We start from the raw sequence: 21,890 nt of genomic DNA on the forward strand, positions 1-21,890 counted from the left end.
GTCATGATGGGAAACTGTAAAGTGGATGTGTGGAGTGTGTCATGATGGGACACTGTAAAGTGGATGTGTGGAGTGTGTCATGATGGGACACTGTAAAGTGGATGTGTGGAGTTTGTCATGATGGGACACTGTAAAGTGGAGTGTGTCATGATGGGACACTGTAAAGTGGATGTGTGGAGTGTGTCATGATGGGACACTGCAAAGTGGAGTGTGTCATGATGGGACACTGTAAAGTGGATGTGTGGAGTGTGTCATGATGGGACACTGTAAAGTGGATGTGTGGAGTGTGTCATGATGGGACACTGTAAAGTGGAGTGTGTCATGATGGGACACTGTAAAGTGGATGTGTGGAGTGTGTCATGATGGGACACTGTAAAGTGGATGTGTGGAGTGTGTCATGATGGGACACTGTAAAGTGGAGTGTGTCATGATGGGACACTGCAAAGTGGAGTGTGTCATGATGGGACACTGTAAAGTGGATGTGTGGAGTGTGTCATGATGGGACACTGTAAAGTGGATGTGTGGAGTGTGTCATGATGGGACACTGCAAAGTGGAGTGTGTCATGATGGGACACTGTAAAGTGGAGTGTGTCATGATGGGACACTGTAAAGTGGAGTGTGTCATGATGGGACACTGTAAAGTGGATGTGTGGAGTGTGTGGAAAGTGATAGAAGTCCTTCGTTGTGCTGGAGTACAATCTGTTCATTTTGGCAAGGTCTGATGTTTTGAATGTACTTTCTGCCTCCTGTCTTGATGTGAGAGAGGAGAGAGAAGGAGAGAGAGAGATATTTCCTATTCTTGTATTCATAAAAGACCCCCTGATGTCTTTTTGTAGGCAAATGGGGATCACCAAGTTAGTGATAGGCGAATGGGGATCACCCAGTTAGTGATAGGCGAATGGAGATCACCCAGTTAGTGATAGGCGAATGGAGATCACCCAGTTAGTGATAGGCGAATGGAGATCACCCAGTTAGTGATAGGCGAAGGTTAGGCGAAGGAGGATCACCCAGTTAGTGATAGGCGAAGGAGGATCACTCAGTTAGTGATAGGCGAAGGAGGATCACCCAGTTAGTGATAGGCCAATAGGGGATGACCGACTCTAGTGATAGGCGAAAGGGGATGACACAGCGTTGTGATGGAGTCGTGCTGACTGCAGGGGCCGGCGTGGACCGGCAGCACTCCCCTCGCATGGACACTCCCACCAGGCTGACGGCCACGCAGCAGCAAGTCAGCAAGTCCAGCAAGTCACGGGGCGTCAAGGGAAAGGACAAGGAACATTCCCCCACGGCCCCTGTCTTCACCTGCCTGCCCGACAAGCCCTTCGGGATGATGAGGGTGGTGGTGGACGCTGGCATCGCTGTAAGGAGAGGGTCTGTGTGTGTATGTGTCTGTCTGTCTGTCTCTCTCTCTTTCTCTCTCTCTCTCTCTCTCTCTCTCTCTGCCTCTCTCTGTCTCTGTCTGTCTGTCTCTCTATCTCTGTGTGTGTGTCTCTGTCTGTCTGTCTGTCTCTCTCTCTCTCTCTCTCTCTCTCTCTCTCTCTCTCTCTCTTCATCCCCTAAACACTGTCGTGAAAACAATCCGGACAGTACACCAGCCCCCACTTCTGATTACAATGATGAACCTGGAAACTCTTTTCATTACTCAGTTTCCACATCTAACCCTTTCTCTGTGCTCTCAAGTGCAGAGAATAGCATCCCAGCTGACGCGGTCCCTCCCGTAGATAGAGTTACCATGGTAAATAGTAAACCAACAACGAAAGCTCTATCAACAACTCCACAAGAAACTCTGAACAGCATGTCGATTCCAGACAAAGCAACTATGCTTCTAATTGGTGACTGTCATTCGTTTCGTCAACGCCAGACGGTTAGCGCCCCACCAGTCCTATTTATTCAAAATATGTGTTCCAGGAATGTGTGTTGAAGACCTCTGCAATTGGCTTAATGCATTACCTGTTACTCCAAATCTGAAAGACGTGCTCATTCATGTTGGCATAAATTCCTGTTCATCAGGTCCTGTGTCAGCCGTCACTTGGACTAAACTACTCCTGTTATGTCGAAATAAATTCCCAGAAGACCGCTTGAGCCTGAGTTCAATCCTTCCTGCCAGAGGCAAACATCACTTGAACAACATCATCCTTCCCTCCAACCGTAACCTTCAAATCACATGTGACCAACAAAAAGTCCATTACATCAATAATTTTCCAACATTCGCACCAAACACCAACCTTTACAGCAGCGAAAAACACCCTAATGCCAGAGGAACTGCTCTTCTGGCTGCAAATTTTGAAAATCTGTGGCGGACAGGTCTCCGTTAAGAAGGCCGTTTTCCTGAAAACACTCACAGGACTAACAAAGAGTGGAACGGTAGAAATGTTCCACTGCGCAACGATCATTCCTCTGCTTATCATTCACAGGCAGAATTGAGGCGAACACATCAAGCTGACGTAACTGGCGATGCACATGATCAGGTTTTTGAGCAACCATTTCCACCCATACAATCCAGTTATCATTTCCATCCTCTTACTCCCAGCTTAAATAGTAGGAGAACACCAGTCTTACATTCCAGTCAGTACCCCCCCTCCACCACCCTACCCAGCCTCACCGTACAATTCTGTCCCTGTCGCACGTCAACCACACAGATCAAAACGGTGCCTCATATAATAACTTTCCTAGGCAAAATACAGACAGACTGACAAACACACAGTCTCCAGACCAAATCCATCCATATGCAGAACAATTGTTACACATGGCATCCCGCTTGTCACAACAGCGCACATTTCCTTCATATCATGCTTCTTGACTTCTTGTTACGTGAACCCCTCGTCCCCCTCCTGCCGACTCTTTCCCCCATGTGTCCACACAACATTCTAAATAGATATGACTCAATGTTTAATCTTTCGCCAGTTACAGAGTCAATCATGGATGATGTTGTTTTCCTTTCAATATTTGTCGTTTTCTTTAATTTTGTTGTTGTTGGTGGTGGTGTTTTTTTTGTTGTTGTTGCAAGTATCGAAATATCGAGGAGGGTGGGGAAGGCTTGGGGTTAGCTTGCACATGTGTATGAAGTATGAGTTGTTTGTTTTCTTTGTAATTATAAACCCCTGCGATTGCTCACACATTTGTCGGATCAACTGATAAGTTGCCTTTCCCATTAATATAATTATTACCACTGATACAGTTGAGGAGTCCTGATTTTTCTCTTTACATATAATAACTTTCATTATATATATATATATATATATATATATTCGCCCGTTATCATAAGGTGAAATTGTTATCTACCCTATAAATGCTCATTTAATTGGTTTTGTTTGATTGATTGTTTCTTCCTTATAGTGTTTGATCTTCAGAATTTACTCTTTTTTTTTCAATTTGCTTGCTATCTACTTGACATTATTATTGTTGTTATTGTTCCTATACAATCTAGATTGTCCTGTGTATTGCTTACTGAATTTCCCATTACTTATATTGTCAGTGTTAAGAAAATCATGAATGCTAACACGCCCCAGACGTGCGATGCTTGGCCATTGGCAGAAGGTTTGAGAGTAGGCTTTCTTAATGTCAATCATATAATTAATAAGTTATCTGATGTTTCTGATATATTGAATAATTTTGAAAAAAACTTTCACATTTTTGGATTTGGTGAAACAAGATTATCGGAACATATGTCAGACTCTGACCTAACCATGCATGGATATAATGTCGTTCGTAAGGATCCTTTCAATCCAAAGGAAACGGGCATACTTATTTATGTTCATGAACATATCAAATTTAAAAGAAATGAATCACTCGAAAACCACCATGTTGAATCAGTATGGATTCAGGTTGTCGCTCTTGCAAGAAACATCCAACTGCTTCCTGGACATTCAAAACTGGATGACTCGAAATAAGTTACAATTGAACGCGGTCAAAACTGAAGCAATGATCATAGGAACTAAACAAAAACTGTCTTCAATCACAATTGACACAATCAAACTTCGCAGTACATCCATCCCTCTTTCCACGTCAGTCAGGAACCTCGGTGTTGTCCTCGACAATACACTGTCCATGCAAACATTTATCAGTCAGACATGTCAGTCCTGCTACTGTCAACTGCGGCGCATCAGTGCCGTCCGGAAATATCTGTCCACTGACGCAACATCTAGACTTGTCGTTTCTCTCATTCTCTATCGCCTTGACTACTGTAACTCTCTATTGTCTGGTTTGCCTGCTTCATCCATTCAGTCCCTTCAGCGCATACAAAACTCTGCTGCACGACTCGTCCTCAGAAAGAAAAGATCTGAGCACATCACTCCTCTTTTGCAACATCTCCACTGGCTCCCTGTCTCACACCGAATAAAGTACAAGATCAGCACTCTATGTTCTAAATGTATTCACAAAACTGCCTCTTCTTATCTCTGTGGCTGCCTTCACCTCTACACTCCATCTCGCTCACTACGATCGGCTTCGGATCCACTCTGTTTACGCATACCCAGATTCAAACACTTGACTGTTGGCCTCCGTTCTTTCTCTGTCTCTGGACCTTGCGATTGGAATGAACTTCCTCTTTCGCTTCGTCAAGTCTCCACACTCAGCTCTTTCAAGTCTGGCCTTAAAACCCACCTCTTCCCAAAATAGCCTCCCTTGCCTGCCCTTCCTTGTCTTTAGTTTCTACAGTTTCAGAGTTATGCATGCGTGTGAATGACTGGTGCGAAAGCGCTTTGATTTGTCTCTGCACAAGATTCAGCGCTATATAAATACCATTATTATTATTATTAGGTACACTTTAAAAAAAAATCGGAACCGTTTCTTGTAGGCTTTATCTATAGGAATCCTGCAGAGCACGTTGACTGGTTGGATAAGTTCACGCTAGTGATGGAAGACTCTTATCTGCTCTCAAATGAAATTATTTTATTTGGTGACTATAATATTGATTTACTGAAATGTAATTTGAACTGGAAACAAACATACGAGTCCTTTCATCTCAGTCAGTTAATGGACAAACCAACACAAATCACGCGCACTTCAAAAACACTCATCGACCACATATATGCAACTTCCACAAAGACTATTTCTGAAATATGCTCTCCAACTTTTGGCTGAAACGACCACTTCCAGTTTGTATCACATAGTCTAAAAAAGGAATCGCGATACAAAAAACTGTCATAAAGTTATCACATACATATATTTCATCCACATTAGATATTATTTTGATATGTGTACATGAAGTTTATAATGCCCTGATCCATTTAAAACAAACAAGTACAAGAGGTCTTGATGGTTTTGACGAACAACTATTAAAACTCAGTTCCTATAATAGCAGAATCCCTTACATACATATATAATTTAAGTATTACAAGAAATAAGATTCCCAAAACGCTCAAAACTGCTAAAGTTATTCCTATATATAAGAATGGCGATTGTTCTGAACCTTCAAACTACAGACCAATTTCTATTTTGCCAGTAATATCAAAACCCCTGGAATATCATATTAATAAACATATTCTTAAGCATTTTAATAATTTTGACTTGTTCCTTCCAAATCAGTCTGGATTTAGAGCAAATCACTCATGTCATTCTGCACTAACAAATTTAGTAGATCAGTGGCTTACTAAAATTAATAATAATGAAATTACTGGAGCTCTTGTTGTTGACTTTATGAAGGTTTTTGATGTGATTGATCATTCTCTCCTGAAAAGACTAAAGATTTATGGTTTGTCTTTGAATACATTACAACTTAACTCATCTTTTCTCTCTGAAAGAAAACAACTTGTGTTCACAAATGGTTCAAAATCAATATTATTACCAATTAACTATGGTGTACCTCAAGGTTCTGTTTTGGGACCTATCTTATTTTCTGCATATATTAATGACCTAGCCGTATCTATCAAGACACCATGTGAAATGTTTGCTGATGACATCACCATTCTGTTTTGGGACCTATCTTATTTTCTACATATATTAATGACCTACCCTTATCTATCAAGACACCATGTGAAATGTTTGCTGATGACACCACCATTCATACTAGTCATACCAACCTGTGTACCGTGTCTCTTTCTCTTCAGGAAAGTATTGACCAATTGATTGAATGGTCCGAACTAAACCACATGTGTCTCCATCCTAAAAAAAACAAAATTCCTAATAATCACAACAAGGCAAACTATTTGTCAGTGCTTATATAGAATCACACATTAACTATGCTTCGACTGTGTGGGATTCGGCGAGTGACAGTATTATAAAGACTCTATTGAGTCTGCATAGAAGAGCTGTAAAACTGATTCTTTTAAAATCTTTATCGTTGACTATATCTGATTATAAAGCTCTCGATATCCTCCCACTGAAAACAAAACTTCTATTTAACAAAGGTCTATTTATGTTCAAAATCATGTCTGGATTTGCTCCCCCCCCCTTTCTCCCCCCCCCCCCCCCCCCCCCCCCCCCCCCCCCCCCCTCACTAAAGAATAAATTTGTAACCAACACTCATCGTCATGTTATGGTACCACTTCCAAGGGTCGATCTTTAAAATCTAGTCTGTCTTATTCAGGGGGCTATTTATGGAATGAAATATTATCCTGCCTCAATGTAAACACTGTAAAAGGCATCCCTAACTTTAAAAACATATATCGTGCACATTTATTGAAAAACATGTGATTATGTGACACATACCAATTATAAACAACAAACATGTATAGAATGTCAACATATACTCGCCTCTTTCCTCCCCAGTCAGTCTCTCTCTATGTCTGTCTCCACTGTCACTGTCACTATATCTGTCTGTTCAGTCAGCCTCCCCTACTCTTCCCCTTGTCCATTCTTCCTTCCGCTCTCCACCACGCCCCTTCCCTATTGTCCTCGTTGTTATTCATCTATCGCGATATTGTATTGTACATAAGTTCTATGTTCATGTTTGCACATGCTTGTGTAATTTTGACGTTGGTGTTGTGAATTTACTCTCGCTTTTTCTTTCTTTTTTTTCTCAATTATTATTCTTCCCAAGAGGGCCGGATGGAAACAAGTACTTTGTGCTTACTCATTTACCCTCGTAAAATAAAATTTCGTTCGTTCGTTCTCTCTGTCTCTCTGTCTGTCTGTCTGTCTCTCTCTGTCTGTCTGTCAGTCTGTCTGTCTGTCTCTGTCTCTGTCTGTCTGTCTGTCTGTCTCTGTCTGTCTGTCTGTCAGTCTCTCTCTCTCTCTCTGTCTCTGTCTCTCTGTCTGTCTCTCTGTCTGTCTGTCTCTCTGTCTCACTGTCTGTCTCTGTCTCTCTGTCTGTCTCAGTCTGTCTGTCTGTCTCTCTGTCTCACTGTCTGTCTCTGTCTCTCTGTCTCTGTCTGTCTCTGTCTGTCTCTCTCTCTCTCTCTCTCTCTCTCTCTCTCCATATGCCCCTGTGTTCTTCTCTTCAGTCGTGTCTCTTTCCTGTGATATATGTGTGGGTGTTGTTTACTTTCACCTTTATTGTTTACTGATCGTATCGACCTTTTGGTTAGAACAAATCTCGTCGTATCAACCTTTTGTTTCAAACAAACCAGATCCTATCAACCTTTTGGTTTGAACAAATCTCGTCGTACCAAGCTTTTGGTTTGAACAAATCTCGTCGTATCAACCTTTTGGTTCGAACAAATCTCGTTGTATCAGTTTCAGTAGCTGAAGGAGGCGTCACTGCGTTCGGACAAATCCATATACGCTACACCACATCTGCCAGCAGATGCCTGATCAGCAGCGTAACCCAACGCGCTTAGTCAGGCCTTGAGAGAAAAAAAAAGGTGAATAAATAATAGATAAGCGTACATAAATAAGTAAATAAATAAATAAATAATGATTATAATATATATATATATATATATATATATATATATATATATATATATATAAAGGTGGTAGTAGTAGTAGTAGTAGTAGTAGTAGTAATAAATAAATAAATAAATAAGACAACAGTGATGATAAATAAGCAAATAAATGTAAAACATGAAGACACACATTCACACACACACCCACGCATGCATAACAGATATGCACCAAACATGCAGTTTCACAGATATGAAAGCACAGTCAAATACACATAAACGTACATGAATCCGAACACGACGGGCGCCATAGCCGAATGGTTAAAGCGTTGGACTTTCGATCTGAGGGTCCCGGGTTCGAATCAGGGTGACGGCGCCTGGTGGGTGAAGGGTGGAGATTTTTACGATCTGCCAGGTCAACATATGTGCAGACCTGCCAGTGCCTGAACCCCCTTCGTGTGTATACGCAAGCAGAAGATCAAATACGCACGTTAAAGATCCTGTAATCCATGTCAGCGTTCGGTGGGGTATGGAAACAAGAACATACTCAGCATGCACACCCCCGAAAGCGGAGTATGGCTGCCTATATGGCGGGGTAAAAACGGTCATACACGTAAAAAGCCCACTCGCGTATATACGAGTGAACGTGGGAGTTGAAGCCCACGAACGCAGAAGAAGAAGAAGAAGAATCCGAACACACACACACACACACACACACACACACACATTACCCTGCCCCTCCTCTACCCCCCTCCTCCACACACTCATTTCTAGGCTACGTATAGTGTATCGCTCACACTGAGGACGAGTGATTGGTATAGCAGGAAGAGGTGGCGTTGTTCAATACCTTTGGTTGCCATTGCTTTTAAGACTGAAAGGCCCTTTTTGCATTTGAGAACAGTATTTTCCGTATGTTGTCTGAAAGTCAGCATCCTGTCGAAGTGTATTCCTAGGTAGCATAGGCATTCAGTTTTCTCGATCTGAATCCCGTCGAATGACACAGGTGGTGGTGATTTGCTCGCGGTTCTGTTGTTGAGGGTGCACAGCAACGTTTGGGCTTTCGCTGGATTGATGGAAGATCCTGTGTCTTTGCACCATTGAGCAATATTGTTTAGTTGTTTCTGGACAGCTTTAGTTCTTTCCTGAGCATCTTTCGAAGTTTTGAAGACCAGGCCATCATCCGCAAGAGTAAACACCCCAGCTATTCCATTGTTGTTTAAGTCTGCAAGGCCCTTCGTGTAGACATTGCAGAGGACAGGAGAGAGCGGAGACCCTTGTGGCAGTCCCATGGATAGTTTAGAAGGTGCAGACATCCAGCCTCTGAGGCGTAGGACGACGGTTCTTTCCTGAAGCACTGCTGCTTCCATCTTGCCATGCCAAACTTACTCTATACCTTAGTAGCAGCTCCATGAGGTGCGCAAACTGGACTTTTTTGTAGGCATCTTCAAGGTCGATTGCTACTGCTAGTGTTTCTTCTTTTCTTTGAAATCCTTCATACACCTCATATGCAAAAGCAGCTGCATTTTCCCATGTGGACTTGCCTGTTCTGTAACCACCTTGATTTGAAGGGAGAATGTGCCTGTGTTCAAGATCACCTTGCAAGTTTCCTGGCTATCATGCATTCCATGAGCTTTCCAGCAATGTTTTGCATGGTTAGGATCCAGTAGCCGTTTACCTGACGATGGTCATTTCCTGGTTTTGATATGGGTTTTAAGAAGCTGTGTGTCCAGTCCTCCGGCACATGTCCATTGTGGAAACTGTTTTGATATAGATTGAAAAGTTTGCTTCTGTCTTCTTCCGATAGTTCCTTGATGTCCGAGTAGCGAATTTTGTCTGGGCCTGGAGCCGATTCTTTCTTGCATTTAGCTATTGCTTTGTTTAGATCATCTATTGTCAAGTCATCATCGGGTCCAGTCTGCATAAGGGTTTGGTTTAACTCCTCAACATATTTCTTTTTCTCATCTAAGTTTCTTTGATCGTTCTTTTGTATGAAACGTTTGAGCTGGGCAGATCATTTTTCTTCGTTTGTCTTAAGCTTGGTTCCGTCAGTGTCTAACATGTCTGGGGTTGTTGTTGTGCACGTTTTCCCTTCCATGCGACGATAAAATTGCCAGAACTCTGTCAATGTTGAGTCATAACTGAGTGCCTCGCAAAACTGTTTCCACTTGTCATTTTTGGCCTCTTCAGCAATGACTTCAAACTGTTTAGTTTTTTCTTTCATTTTTGTTCCAATATCTTTGTCTGGAGATGGTTTTGTTCTTTCTTTTTGCCAAAGTTTGACAGCCGCATGTTTTTCTATCCAGGCTCTCTCTGTGTCGGCATTCCACCATTGGGGCTGAATAGTTTGCATCCTGTTCGGTGCCGTTCTTTTGTTTCTTCTGCGTCTTAATTTTTCGATGACGGTTGTCTCTTTGGTTTCATACTGAAATGGATCACGCGGTTTCATGCAGGGTTTATCTGACAGTTTCTGTAGACTGAAAACTACCGGGAGGTGGTCACTGCCTTGGTGTGGAAGCGTCTCTGCATTCATTTCTGTCTGAATTTTGGAGATGTCAGAGCGATGTCGATCATACTGTCACTGTCCCCTTGTCTTGTTCCAAGGCGAGTTGGGGATGTGGTTGTTAATGGGCTAAGAAGAATTTCCCCTATCATTCCTTCAACTTAATTTCCACGTGGATTAATAAAGTGTTTTTGATTGATTTGATTTGATTTTTCAAGTGCAAGCCCTTGTGGGTTGGGGTTCCGCTGGTCCCATAACTTCGATTTTGCATTAAGGTCTCCACAGATAATGACTGAGTCTCCAAATTCGTTCTCTATTTCCTCTAGAAAGGCCCAATCCTCTTTTGTTGTACAGGTTCCTGGGTGAACATAGGCATTGATGAGCACGATGCTTTTGTGAATTCCGTCAGGTTTTTCAAGACGCACCCCCACTAGTTCACATGAGTTGCTACACGATTTCTCTAGATTTATGGTGGAAACTTTGTTTTTTAGGTTTTTGTTCAGTATGATTGCTACTCCTCTTCCTTCATTCCTTTGAAAGACTGTGAAATTCTCAAAATGTATTGGTCTGTCTGCACTTGTCCTGGTCTCTTGGAGACATAAAATGTCAAAATCATATGCCAATTTCTCAATTGTTGAGATTCTCATTCTCGCGCTGGAACAGTTCCAACTGCCGATTCTAAAGAATTTCTTTGACAGCCGCTCTGCTTTTGTCATTCTGCTACCTAAGCACAATCTTTTCCCACCTCTCTTGCCACGCCTGTTTTGGGGATCTGAATTTATGTCTCGTGCTATGCAGCTGAGACAACCTTTTGGTTTAAACAAACCTGATCGTATGAAAATTTTGCTGTAAACAAACCTGATCGTATCAACTTTTTGGTTTGAACAAATCTCGTCGTATCGACCTTTTGGTTTAAACAAACCTGATCGTATCAACCTTTTGGTTTAAACAAACCTGATCGTATCGACCTTTTGGTTTAAACAAACCTGATCGTATCGACCTTTTGGTTTAAACAAACCTGATCGTATCAACCTTTTGGTTTAAACAAACCTGATCGTATCGACCTTTTGGTTTAAATAAACCTGATCGTATCAACTTTTTGGTCTGAACAAACCTGATCGTATCAGCCTTTTGATTTAAACAAACCTCATCGTATTAACCTTTTGGTTTAAACAAACCTCGTCGTATCAACCTTTCGGTTTGACCAAAATCTCGTGGTATCAACCTTTTCGTTTAAACAAACCTGGTCGAATCAACCTTTTGGTTTCGTCGTATCAACCTTTGGGTTTGAACAAATCTCGTCGTATCAACCTTTTAGCTTAAACAAACCTGATCGTCTCAACCTTTTGGTTTAAACAAACCTGATCGTATCAACCTTTTGGTTGGAACAAATCTCGTCGTATCAACCTTTTGGTTTAAACAAACCAGATCCTATCAGCCTTTTGGTTTGAACAAATCTCGTCGTATCAAGCTTTTGGTTTGAACAAATCTCGTCGTATCAACCTTTTGGTTTAAACAAACCTGATCGTATCAGAATTTTGCTGTAAACAAACCTGATCATATCAACCGTTGGGTTGAACAATTCTCGTCGTATCAACCTTTTGGTTTGAACAAATCTCGTCGTATCAACCTTTTGGTTTGAGTAAATCTCGTCGTATCAACCTTTTGGTTTGAACAAATCTCGTCGTATCAGCCTTTTGGTTTGAGTAAATCTCGTCGTATCAACCTTTTGGTTTAAACAAATCTGATCGTATCAAAATTTTGCTGTAAACAAACCTCATCGTATCAACGTTTTGGTTTGAACAAATCTCGTCGTATCGACCTTTTGGTTTTAACAAACCTGATCGTATCAACCTTTTGGTTTAAACAAATCTCGTCGTATCGACCTTTTGGTTTAAACAAACCATATCGTATCAACCTTTTGGTTTGAACATGCGTGAGAGGGTAAGTGTACACAAGTGTCAGGAGAGTTCTGTGCATGTGTGTGTGTGTGTGTGTGTGTGTGTGTGTGTGTGTGTGTGTGTGTTGTGTGTGTGTGAGGGGGAGGTGGGGGAGCAGGGAGGAGGTGAGATAGAGGATGAGGTATGTGAGTGTATGCATGCCTACACTGTGGGAGCATCAGGATATTGGAACGTATATATTATATATATATCTTTGTATATATGTGTGTGGGGTTGGGGGTGGGAGATATGGACGTGTGTGTGTGTGCTTGTACAAGTAAGTGTTCATCTGTGTGTGTGAGTGTGTGTGTGTGCGTGTGCGTGTTTGTGTGTGTGTGTGTGTGTGTGTGTGCCGTGGAAGCTGCGATACATAGACTAGAAACTCCGAGTGTGTGGAGGAGGGGGTAGAGGAGGTGCAGGGAAATTTGTGGTGTATGTGTGTGTGTGTGTGTGTGTGTGTGTGTGTGTTGGAGCTCATGTACATTTATATGTATTTGACTGTGCTTTCATATCTGTGAAACTGCGTTTTGGGGGCGTATCTGTTGTGCATGTGTGGGTGTGGGTGTGGATGTGTGTCTTCATGGTTTATATTTATTTGCTTATTTATCATCATTGTTGTCTTATTTATTTAATTATTTATTTATTATTATTATTATTTTATCATTATTTTCATTACTACTATCTTTTTTTTCATCATAATTATTATTTATTTATTTATGTATGTACGCTTATATATATTTTTTTTTTTCTCAAGGCCTAAGCGCGTTGGGTTACGCTGCTGGTCAGGCATCTGCTCGGCAGATGTGGTGTAGCGTATATGGATTTGTCCGAACGCAGTGACGCCTCCTTGAGCTACTGATACTGATACTGATACTGGTTTGAACAAACCTCATCGTATCAACCTTTTGATTTAAACAAACCTGATCATATCAACCTTTCGGTTCAAACAAACCTGTTCGTATCAACCTTTTGGTTCAAACAAACCTGATCATTTTTTTATTTTTTTTTATTAAGACTTCTTGCTATAGCGCATATTCTTGAAGCTCTATGCGCTTTACAATGGCACTAAAACATTCACTCAAACATCCCCACACACAGACATATGCATATAATTTGAAACATAGGTGAGGGAGAACAATTAAAATAGGTCATGTCAGTTGATTAAATCAAGAAATGCAACAGGTATTTAAAAAATGATAACAACAACAACAACAACAAAAGTAGACAATTGAAATTGAAAGAACACAAGCACGTGTACGCATGCATATATACGTAGGTACATACATACATACATATATACACAAAACACACAACGTGCGCACACACACATACACGCACACACGCGCGCGCGCGCACGCACGCACGCACGCACACATGCACCAACGAACACAAGCCGTATACCCAAACACATTACTCACGCACTCACTCAGTGACACACACACACATACACGCACCTACAGGCACAATACACACACGAACACAGATCAACAATCAAATAATAGAAACTACTGCGACATTACATAATATATATATATATATATATATATATATATATATATATATATATATATATATATATAAAATAAAATAAAAGTTCCTGCTAAGCATTTCCCTGAAGAAACACCCCACATTACACACACAGATCAAAACTAGAAAGATGAAACAAATGTTCACACACACACACACACACACACACACACACACACACACACACGAATGACAACAATTGAAATACACAGGCTACAACATCACATGATAAAGCAATATTCATCAAACATTTCTAGTAAAAACGTGTGTACATTATTACATTTAAGAAATTAAACTTGAAAATGTAAAAATGTACGTATTGTAACAAACTGCAAGATTACTTCATAAAACAGTTCGTGTAAAAAAAAAAAATCTCACATACATATTTATACATTAGAAAACACACACACACACACACACACACACACACACACACACACACCCACACACGTACCAACTCACCCACCCGCATACACGCAACACACAGACACAAGCTCGCGCGTGTGGGCGTGCAAACACCCGCCACCATCTCTCCCCCCTCGTCCCTCCCGCTCCCCCTCCACCCCCCACATATCAACCTTTTGGTTTAAACAAGCCTGATCGTATCAACCTTTCGGTTTAAACAAGCCTGATCGTATCAACCTTTTGGTTTCAACAAACCTGATCATATCAACCTTTTCGTTCAAACAAACCTGATCATATCAACCTTTTGGTTCAAACAAACCTGATCATATCAACCTTTTGGTTTCAACAAACCTGATCGTATCAACTTTTTGGTTTGAACAAACCTGATCATATCAACCTTTTGGTTCAAACATACCTGATCATATCAACCTTTTGGTTCAAGCAAACCTGATCATATCAACAAACCTGATATATCAACCTTTTGGTTTAAACAAACCTGATGATATCAACCTTTTGGTTTCAACAAACCTGATCGTATCAACCTTTTGGTTTAAACAAACCTGATCGTATCAACCTTTTGGTTTCAACAGACCTGATCGTATCAACCTTTTGGTTCAAACAAACCTGATCGTATCAACCTTTTGGTTTCAACAAACCTGATCGTATCAACCTTTTGGTTTCAACAAACCTGATCGTATCAACCTTTTGGTTTCAACAAATCTGATCGTATCAACCTTTTGGTTTCAACAAACCTGATCGTATCAACCTTTTGGTTTCAACAAACCTGATCGTATCAACCTTTTGGTTCAAACAAACCTGATCGTAGCAACCTTTTGGTTTCAACAAACCTGATCGTATCAACCTTTTGGTTTCAACAAACCTGATCACATCAACCTTTTGGTTCAAACAAACCTGATCATATCAACCTTTTGGTTCAAGCAAACCTGATCATATCAACAAACCTGATGATATCAACCTTTTGGTTTAAACAAACCTGATGATATCAACCTTTTGGTTTCAACAAACCTGATCGTATCAACCTTTTGGTTTAAACAAACCTGATCGTATCAACCTTTTGGTTTCAACAGACCTGATCGTATCAACCTTTTGGTTCAACCAAACCTGATCGTATCAACCTTTTGGTTTCAACAAACCTGATCGTATCAACCTTTTGGTTTCAACAAATCTGATCGTATCAACCTTTTGGTTTCAACAAACCTGATCGTATCAACCTTTTGGTTTCAACAAACCTGATCGTAGCAACCTTTTGGTTTCAACAAACCTGATCGTATCAACCTTTTGGTTTCAACAAACCTGATCATATCAACCTTTTGGTTCAAACAAACCTGATCATATCAACCTTTTGGTTCAAGCAAACCTGATCATATCAACAAACCTGATGATATCAACCTTTTGGTTTAAACAAACCTGATGATATCAACCTTTTGGTTTCAACAAACCTGATCGTATCAACCTTTTGGTTTAAACAAACCTGATCGTATCAACCTTTTGGTTTCAACAGACCTGATCGTATCAACCTTTTGGTTCAAACAAACCTGATCGTAGCAACCTTTTGGTTTCAACTAACCTGATCGTATCAACCTTTTGGTTTCAACAAACCTGATCGTATCAACCTTTTGGTTTCAACAAACCTGATCATATCAACCTTTTGGTTTAAACTAACCTGATCGTATCAACCTTTTGGTTTCAACAAACCTGATCGTATCAACCTTTTGGTTTCAACAAACCTCGTCGTCTCCTTTTGCCTGTCTGTATCGTTGCTGTTGACTTCTTCTTCTTCTTCTTCTTCTTCTTCTTCTCTCTTCATTTTCTTCTTCTTCTCTCTTCATTTTCTTCTTCTTCCTCCTCCTCCTCCTCCTTATCATCATCATCCCTTACGTCTCTCTCTCTCTCTCTCTCTGTCTCTCTCTCTCTGTCTGTCTCTCTCTCTCTCTCTCTCTCTCTCTCTCTCTCTCTCTCTCTCTCTCCCTCTCAATAGTTCATTGGAGGGTGGTTTTAGCAAGGCCATTGGATCGAGTTTCGTGGTCATAGAGGCGTAATTGATGTCAGCAGGCCTTCCAGAGGTCCAATCTGCTGCTTGATGGTTCTGGCGCACACGGTCGCTGGTGATGTGATCAGTGTTATCTGATGTTAAGTGTTGTGCTGGTAATATACTGACATTTTCTACTGTGCACTAAAACGAATGTTATCTGTATCTGCTCATATGTTCCATTGGTCATGACATCAACATTTTTCTTTCTGTCTTTTCTTTTACATAGAATTCGTGTTTCTTTCATCGTCTTTTCTATGATTATCATTGTGATAGCAATGATGACTTTGAGTCTTCTCTCTGTCTCTCTCTTTCTGTGTCCTAACGACTTTGTATATGGAAAAACAAACAGGAACCCTATTTATATAAATTCATGTATAAGATGTATTGGTATAACGAGAATGCATAAGTCTAGATTACACACAAATCATATCGATCCTTGCTCGATCTGGATGTACGTGACAAAAGAAACTGGGTTTCGAACATCCGCAGTAAATTGTATATGTTTGGATTTGGTTACGTTTAGTTAAACCAAGGCATAGAGAGTTTGACGAATTTCCCAGCGTGTTCAAAGCAAGGGTAGTTGTATGCAGATGGCAGGAATGGGATTTTCATAATAGTGAGAGATTTAATGTTTACAGAACATTCTGCACTGTACCGGATATCAAACAGCATTTACTTTTAAACATAGATCGACACTTAAAGTATTCAATGGCAAGATTCAGGCTTGGTATTTCTGAAATTGCAGTACATTATTACCGATATAGAATACATAATGCAACTGATCTAAGGTGCAAACTTTGCAACAATTAAGAAGAAAATGAAATACATTTCGTCCTAACTTGTCCTGTTCTGCATGACGTAAGAACAAGGTATATATCATCCAAATTCTGTAATTTCCCAATCAGCATAGATTAGCATTACTCATGACTTCTCGGCATGAACAGACCATTCGCAATTTGTCAATTTATTTGTTTAAAGCATTCAGACTACGATCAACTCTGATGTCTTAGAATACTGAACTTTGTTCTTGATGATATGACCGCTTATTTCTTGTTTTTTTGTTGTTTCTTACATGATCATGTGTATGTACCCCTTCATGAGGGGCAATGGCCTGTACATGAATAAGTTATCCGTATCTCTGTCTGTCTGTCTGTCTGTCTGTCTGTCTGTCTGTCTGTCTCTTTCTCTCTCTCTCTCTCTCTCTCTCTCTCTCTCTCTCTCTCTGTGTCGCTGCTTCTCTCTGTCTTTCTCTATCTCTGTCTGTCTCTGTCTTTCTGTCTCTGTCTTTCTGTCTCTGTCTGTCTGTCTGTCTCTCGCACGCACACACACACACACACACACACACACACACACACACACACACACACACACACACACACACACACACCCACAACCACTTTGGCAAATGGCTTGAAAGCAAAAACAAGAAGTACACAAAATGAACTGTTCTAAAGGAGATGGAGAGCAGTATCAACAACACAATCGGTGACAACAGAGTCAACACAATCGGTGACAACAGAAACAACACAATCGGTGACAACAGAAACAACACAATCGGTGACAACAGAATCAACACAATCAGTGACAACAGAATCAACACAATCAGTGACAACAGAATCAACACAATCAGTGACAACCGAATCAGTGACAACAGAATCAACACAATCAGTGACAACAGAAACAGCACAATCGGTGACAACAGAAACAACACAATCAGTGACAACAGAATCAACACAATCGGTGACAACAGAAACAACAAAATCAGTGACAACAGAATCAACACAATCAGTGACCACAGAATCAACACAATCAGTGACCACAGAATCAACACAATCGGTGACAACAGAAACAACAAAATCAGTGACAACAGAATCAACACAATCAGTGACAACAGAAACAGCACAATCGGTGACAACAGAATCAACACAATCAGTGACAACACAATCAACAGAAATAGCAGAATCAATGACAACAGAAACAACACAGTGACAACAGAAACAACACAATCGGTGACAACAGAATCAACACAATCGGTGACAACAGAATCAACACAATCGGTGACGACAGAATCAACACAGTCAGTGACAACAGAAACAACACAATCAGTGACAACAGAAACAACAATCGGTGACAACAGAATCAACACAATCAGTGACAACAGAAACAACAGTCGGTGACAACAGAATCAACACAATCAGTGACAACAGAATCAACACAATCAGTGACAACAGAATCAACACAATCAGTGACAACCGAATCAGTGACAACAGAATCAACACAGTCAGTGACAACAGAATCAACACAATCAGTGACAACAGAAACAGCACAATCGGTGACAACAGAAACAACACAATCAGTGACAACAGAATCAACACAATCAGTGACAACAGAAACAACAAAATCAGTGACAACAGAATCAACACAATCAGTGACCACAGAATCAACACAATCGGTGACAACAGAAACAACAAAATCAGTGACAACAGAATCAACACAATCAGTGACAACAGAAACAGCACAATCGGTGACAACAGAATCAACACAATCAGTGACAACACAATCAACAGAAATAGCAGAATCAATGACAACAGAAACAACACAGTGACAACAGAAACAACACAATCGCTGACAACCGAATCAACACAATCGGTGACAACAGAATCAACACAATCGGTGACGACAGAATCAACACAGTCAGTGACAACAGAAACAGCACAATCAGTGACAACAGAAACAACAATCGGTGACAACAGAATCAACACAATCAGTGACAACAGAAACAACAATCGGTGACAACAGAATCAACACAATCAGTGACAACAGAATCAACACAATCAGTGACAACAGAATCAACACAATCAGTGACAACCGAATCAGTGACAACAGAATCAACACAGTCAGTGACAACAGAATCAACACAATCAGTGACAACAGAAACAGCACAATCGGTGACAACAGAAACAACACAATCAGTGACAACAGAATCAACACAATCAGTGACAACAGAAACAACAAAATCAGTGACAACAGAATCAACACAATCAGTGACCACAGAATCAACACAATCGGTGACAACAGAAACAACAAAATCAGTGACAACAGAATCAACACAATCAGTGACAACAGAAACAGCACAATCGGTGACAACAGAATCAACACAATCAGTGACAACACAATCAACAGAAATAGCAGAATCAATGACAACAGAAACAACACAGTGACAACAGAAACAACACAATCGCTGACAACCGAATCAACACAATCGGTGACAACAGAATCAACACAATCGGTGACGACAGAATCAACACAGTCAGTGACAACAGAAACAGCACAATCAGTGACAACAGAAACAGCACAATCGGTGACGACAGAATCAACACAGTCAGTGACAACAGAAACAACACAATCAGTGACAACAGAAACAACAATCGGTGACAACAGAATCAACACAATCAGTGACAACAGAAACAACAATCGGTGACAACAGAATCAACACTGTCAGTGACAACAGAAACGGCACAATCAGTGACAACAGAAACGGCACAATCAGTGACAACAGAAACAACACAATAAGTGACAACAGAATCAACACATCAGTGACAACAGAAACAACACAATCAGTGACAACAGAAACAACACAACCAGTGACAAGGAAAACAACACAATCAGTGACAAGAGAAACAACACAATCAGCGTGCTGTGTTCCAGGAAGACATAGAGTTGAAGAAAGACATGGAGAGAGTGGACGAAATCCGCGCCATGAAGAAAGCCTGGGAAGATGCAGAGCCTGGCAGAGCAATGAAAGTAATAGTGTGTGTGGTGTGGTGTGGTGTGTGTGTGTGTGTGTGTGTGTGTGTGTGTGTAATGTGGTGTGTTTGTGTGTGTGCATGTATATATGTGCGTGTGTGTGCGTGCGATCGCGCGGCGTGTGTGTGTGTGTATGTGTGTGTGCGTATCTGTCTTTCTGTCCCTTATCCTACTTTATTTTTGTATATTTCATTATCAATGTTGTTGGCGTGAATGGGAGTTGTTTGTGAACTGTTTTCAGTCTGGATTCAAGGTAAGGTTTCGTTCATTTTATCATCAGGATTCAAGGTAAGGTTTCGTTCTTTTTATCATCAGGATTCAAGGTAAGGTTTCGTTCTTTTTATCATCAGGATTCAAGGTAAGGTTTCGTTCATTTTATCATCAGGATTCAAGGTAAGGTTTCGTTCTTTTTATCATCAGGATTCAAGGTAAGGTTTCGTTCTTTTTATCATCAGGATTCAAGGTAAGGTTTCGTTCATTTTATCATCAAGGATTCAAGGTAAGGTTTCGTTCTTTTTATCATCAGAATTCAAGGTAAGGTTTCGTTCATTTTATCATCAGGATTCAAGGTAAGGTTTCGTTCTTTTTATCATCAATCATCGAATGTCATACTTCCAGCTGCGGAGATCGACTTCGATACAATCCTGAATCAGGACAGCGTTTCGACACATTTCAAAACCACGCATTCGCTGTAATGTTCTATTTAGCATCCTAAATCATTGCACCTGTTAGTTACAGTGCATGGTTTGTGGGACGAAAAACGGAAAAAGCAAGACAGTGACACGTTAATCCGCATGGAAATGGAGTCAAACAACGTACAAAGTAAGAGTGGAAATCCACCGAAAGTGGGTCACAACATCTAGTGATGGTAATATCGTTTCATACATGCTCAAAAATTGCCGGTAAAATAGGTCAGTAATTTAGGATGCTAAAATAGGCCTTTACCGACGTACCGTCTTATAATACACATGGATGGAAGTTGAAAGGAAAAATGTCAACTCAAACTCTGTGAAGTTGGGAAACTTGAACTCTGTAAAGTACGGAAACATCTGAAGTTGGGAAGCTTGAACTCTGTAAAGTAGGGAAACATAAACTCTGTAAAGTACGGAAACATAAACTCTGTAAAGCAGGGAAGTTTGAACTCTGTAAAGTAGGGAAATTTGAACTTTCTGAAGTTGGGAAACTTGAACTCTGTAAAGTACGGAAACATCTGAAGTTGGGAAACTTGAACTCTGTAAAGTAGGGATACATAAACTCTGTAAAGTAGGGAAATTTGAACTCTGTAAAGTAGGGAAATATAAACTCTGTAAAGTAGGGAAACTTGAACTCTGTAAAGTATGGAAAGTGGTGGTGCGACCGTCACGGTGCAGGGCCGATTCGCTCAGTCCCGTTTGACCTACTGGTTGATCGTAGCGCTACCCTCAGTGATCTCTTCACAGTTTGACTCAGTCCCGTTTGACCTACTGGTTGATCGTAGCGCTACCCTCAGTGATCTCTTCACAGTTTGACTCTGTCCCGTTTGACCTACTGGTTGATCGTAGCGCTACCCTCAGTGATCTCTTCACAGTTTGACTCAGTCCCGTTTGACCTACTGGTTGATCGAAGCGCCACCCTCAGTGATCTCTTCACAGTTTGACTCTGTCCCGTTTGACCTACTGGTTGATCGTAGCGCCACCCTCAGTGATCTCTTCACAGTTTGACTCAGTCCCGTTTGACCTACTGGTTGATCGTAGCGCTACCCTCAGTGATCTCTTCACAGTTTGACTCAGTCCCGTTTGACCTACTGGTTGATCGAAGCGCCACCCTCAGTGATCTCTTCACAGTTTGACTCAGTCCCGTTTGACCTACTGGTTGATCGTAGCGCCACCCTCAGTGATCTCTTCACAGTTTGCCTC

At 40.9% G+C, this 21,890-nt stretch overlaps 1 protein-coding gene across 1 annotated transcript in view; it reads left to right on the forward strand.

Annotated features, from left to right (window-relative positions):
* The window catches only part of LOC143283195 (androglobin-like), a 200,635-nt gene that overhangs the window by 168,397 nt on the left and 10,348 nt on the right, over positions 1 to 21,890 (forward strand). Inside the window, exons 28-29 of the mRNA XM_076589370.1 lie at positions 1,158 to 1,360; positions 19,897 to 19,992. Of these exons, the coding sequence (XP_076445485.1) occupies positions 1,158 to 1,360; positions 19,897 to 19,992 (299 nt within the window). The remainder of the gene's footprint in view (positions 1 to 1,157; positions 1,361 to 19,896; positions 19,993 to 21,890) is intronic.

Source organism: Babylonia areolata, chromosome 6 (assembly GCF_041734735.1).
Source record: "Babylonia areolata isolate BAREFJ2019XMU chromosome 6, ASM4173473v1, whole genome shotgun sequence".
Taxonomy (NCBI): domain Eukaryota; kingdom Metazoa; phylum Mollusca; class Gastropoda; order Neogastropoda; family Buccinidae; genus Babylonia; species Babylonia areolata.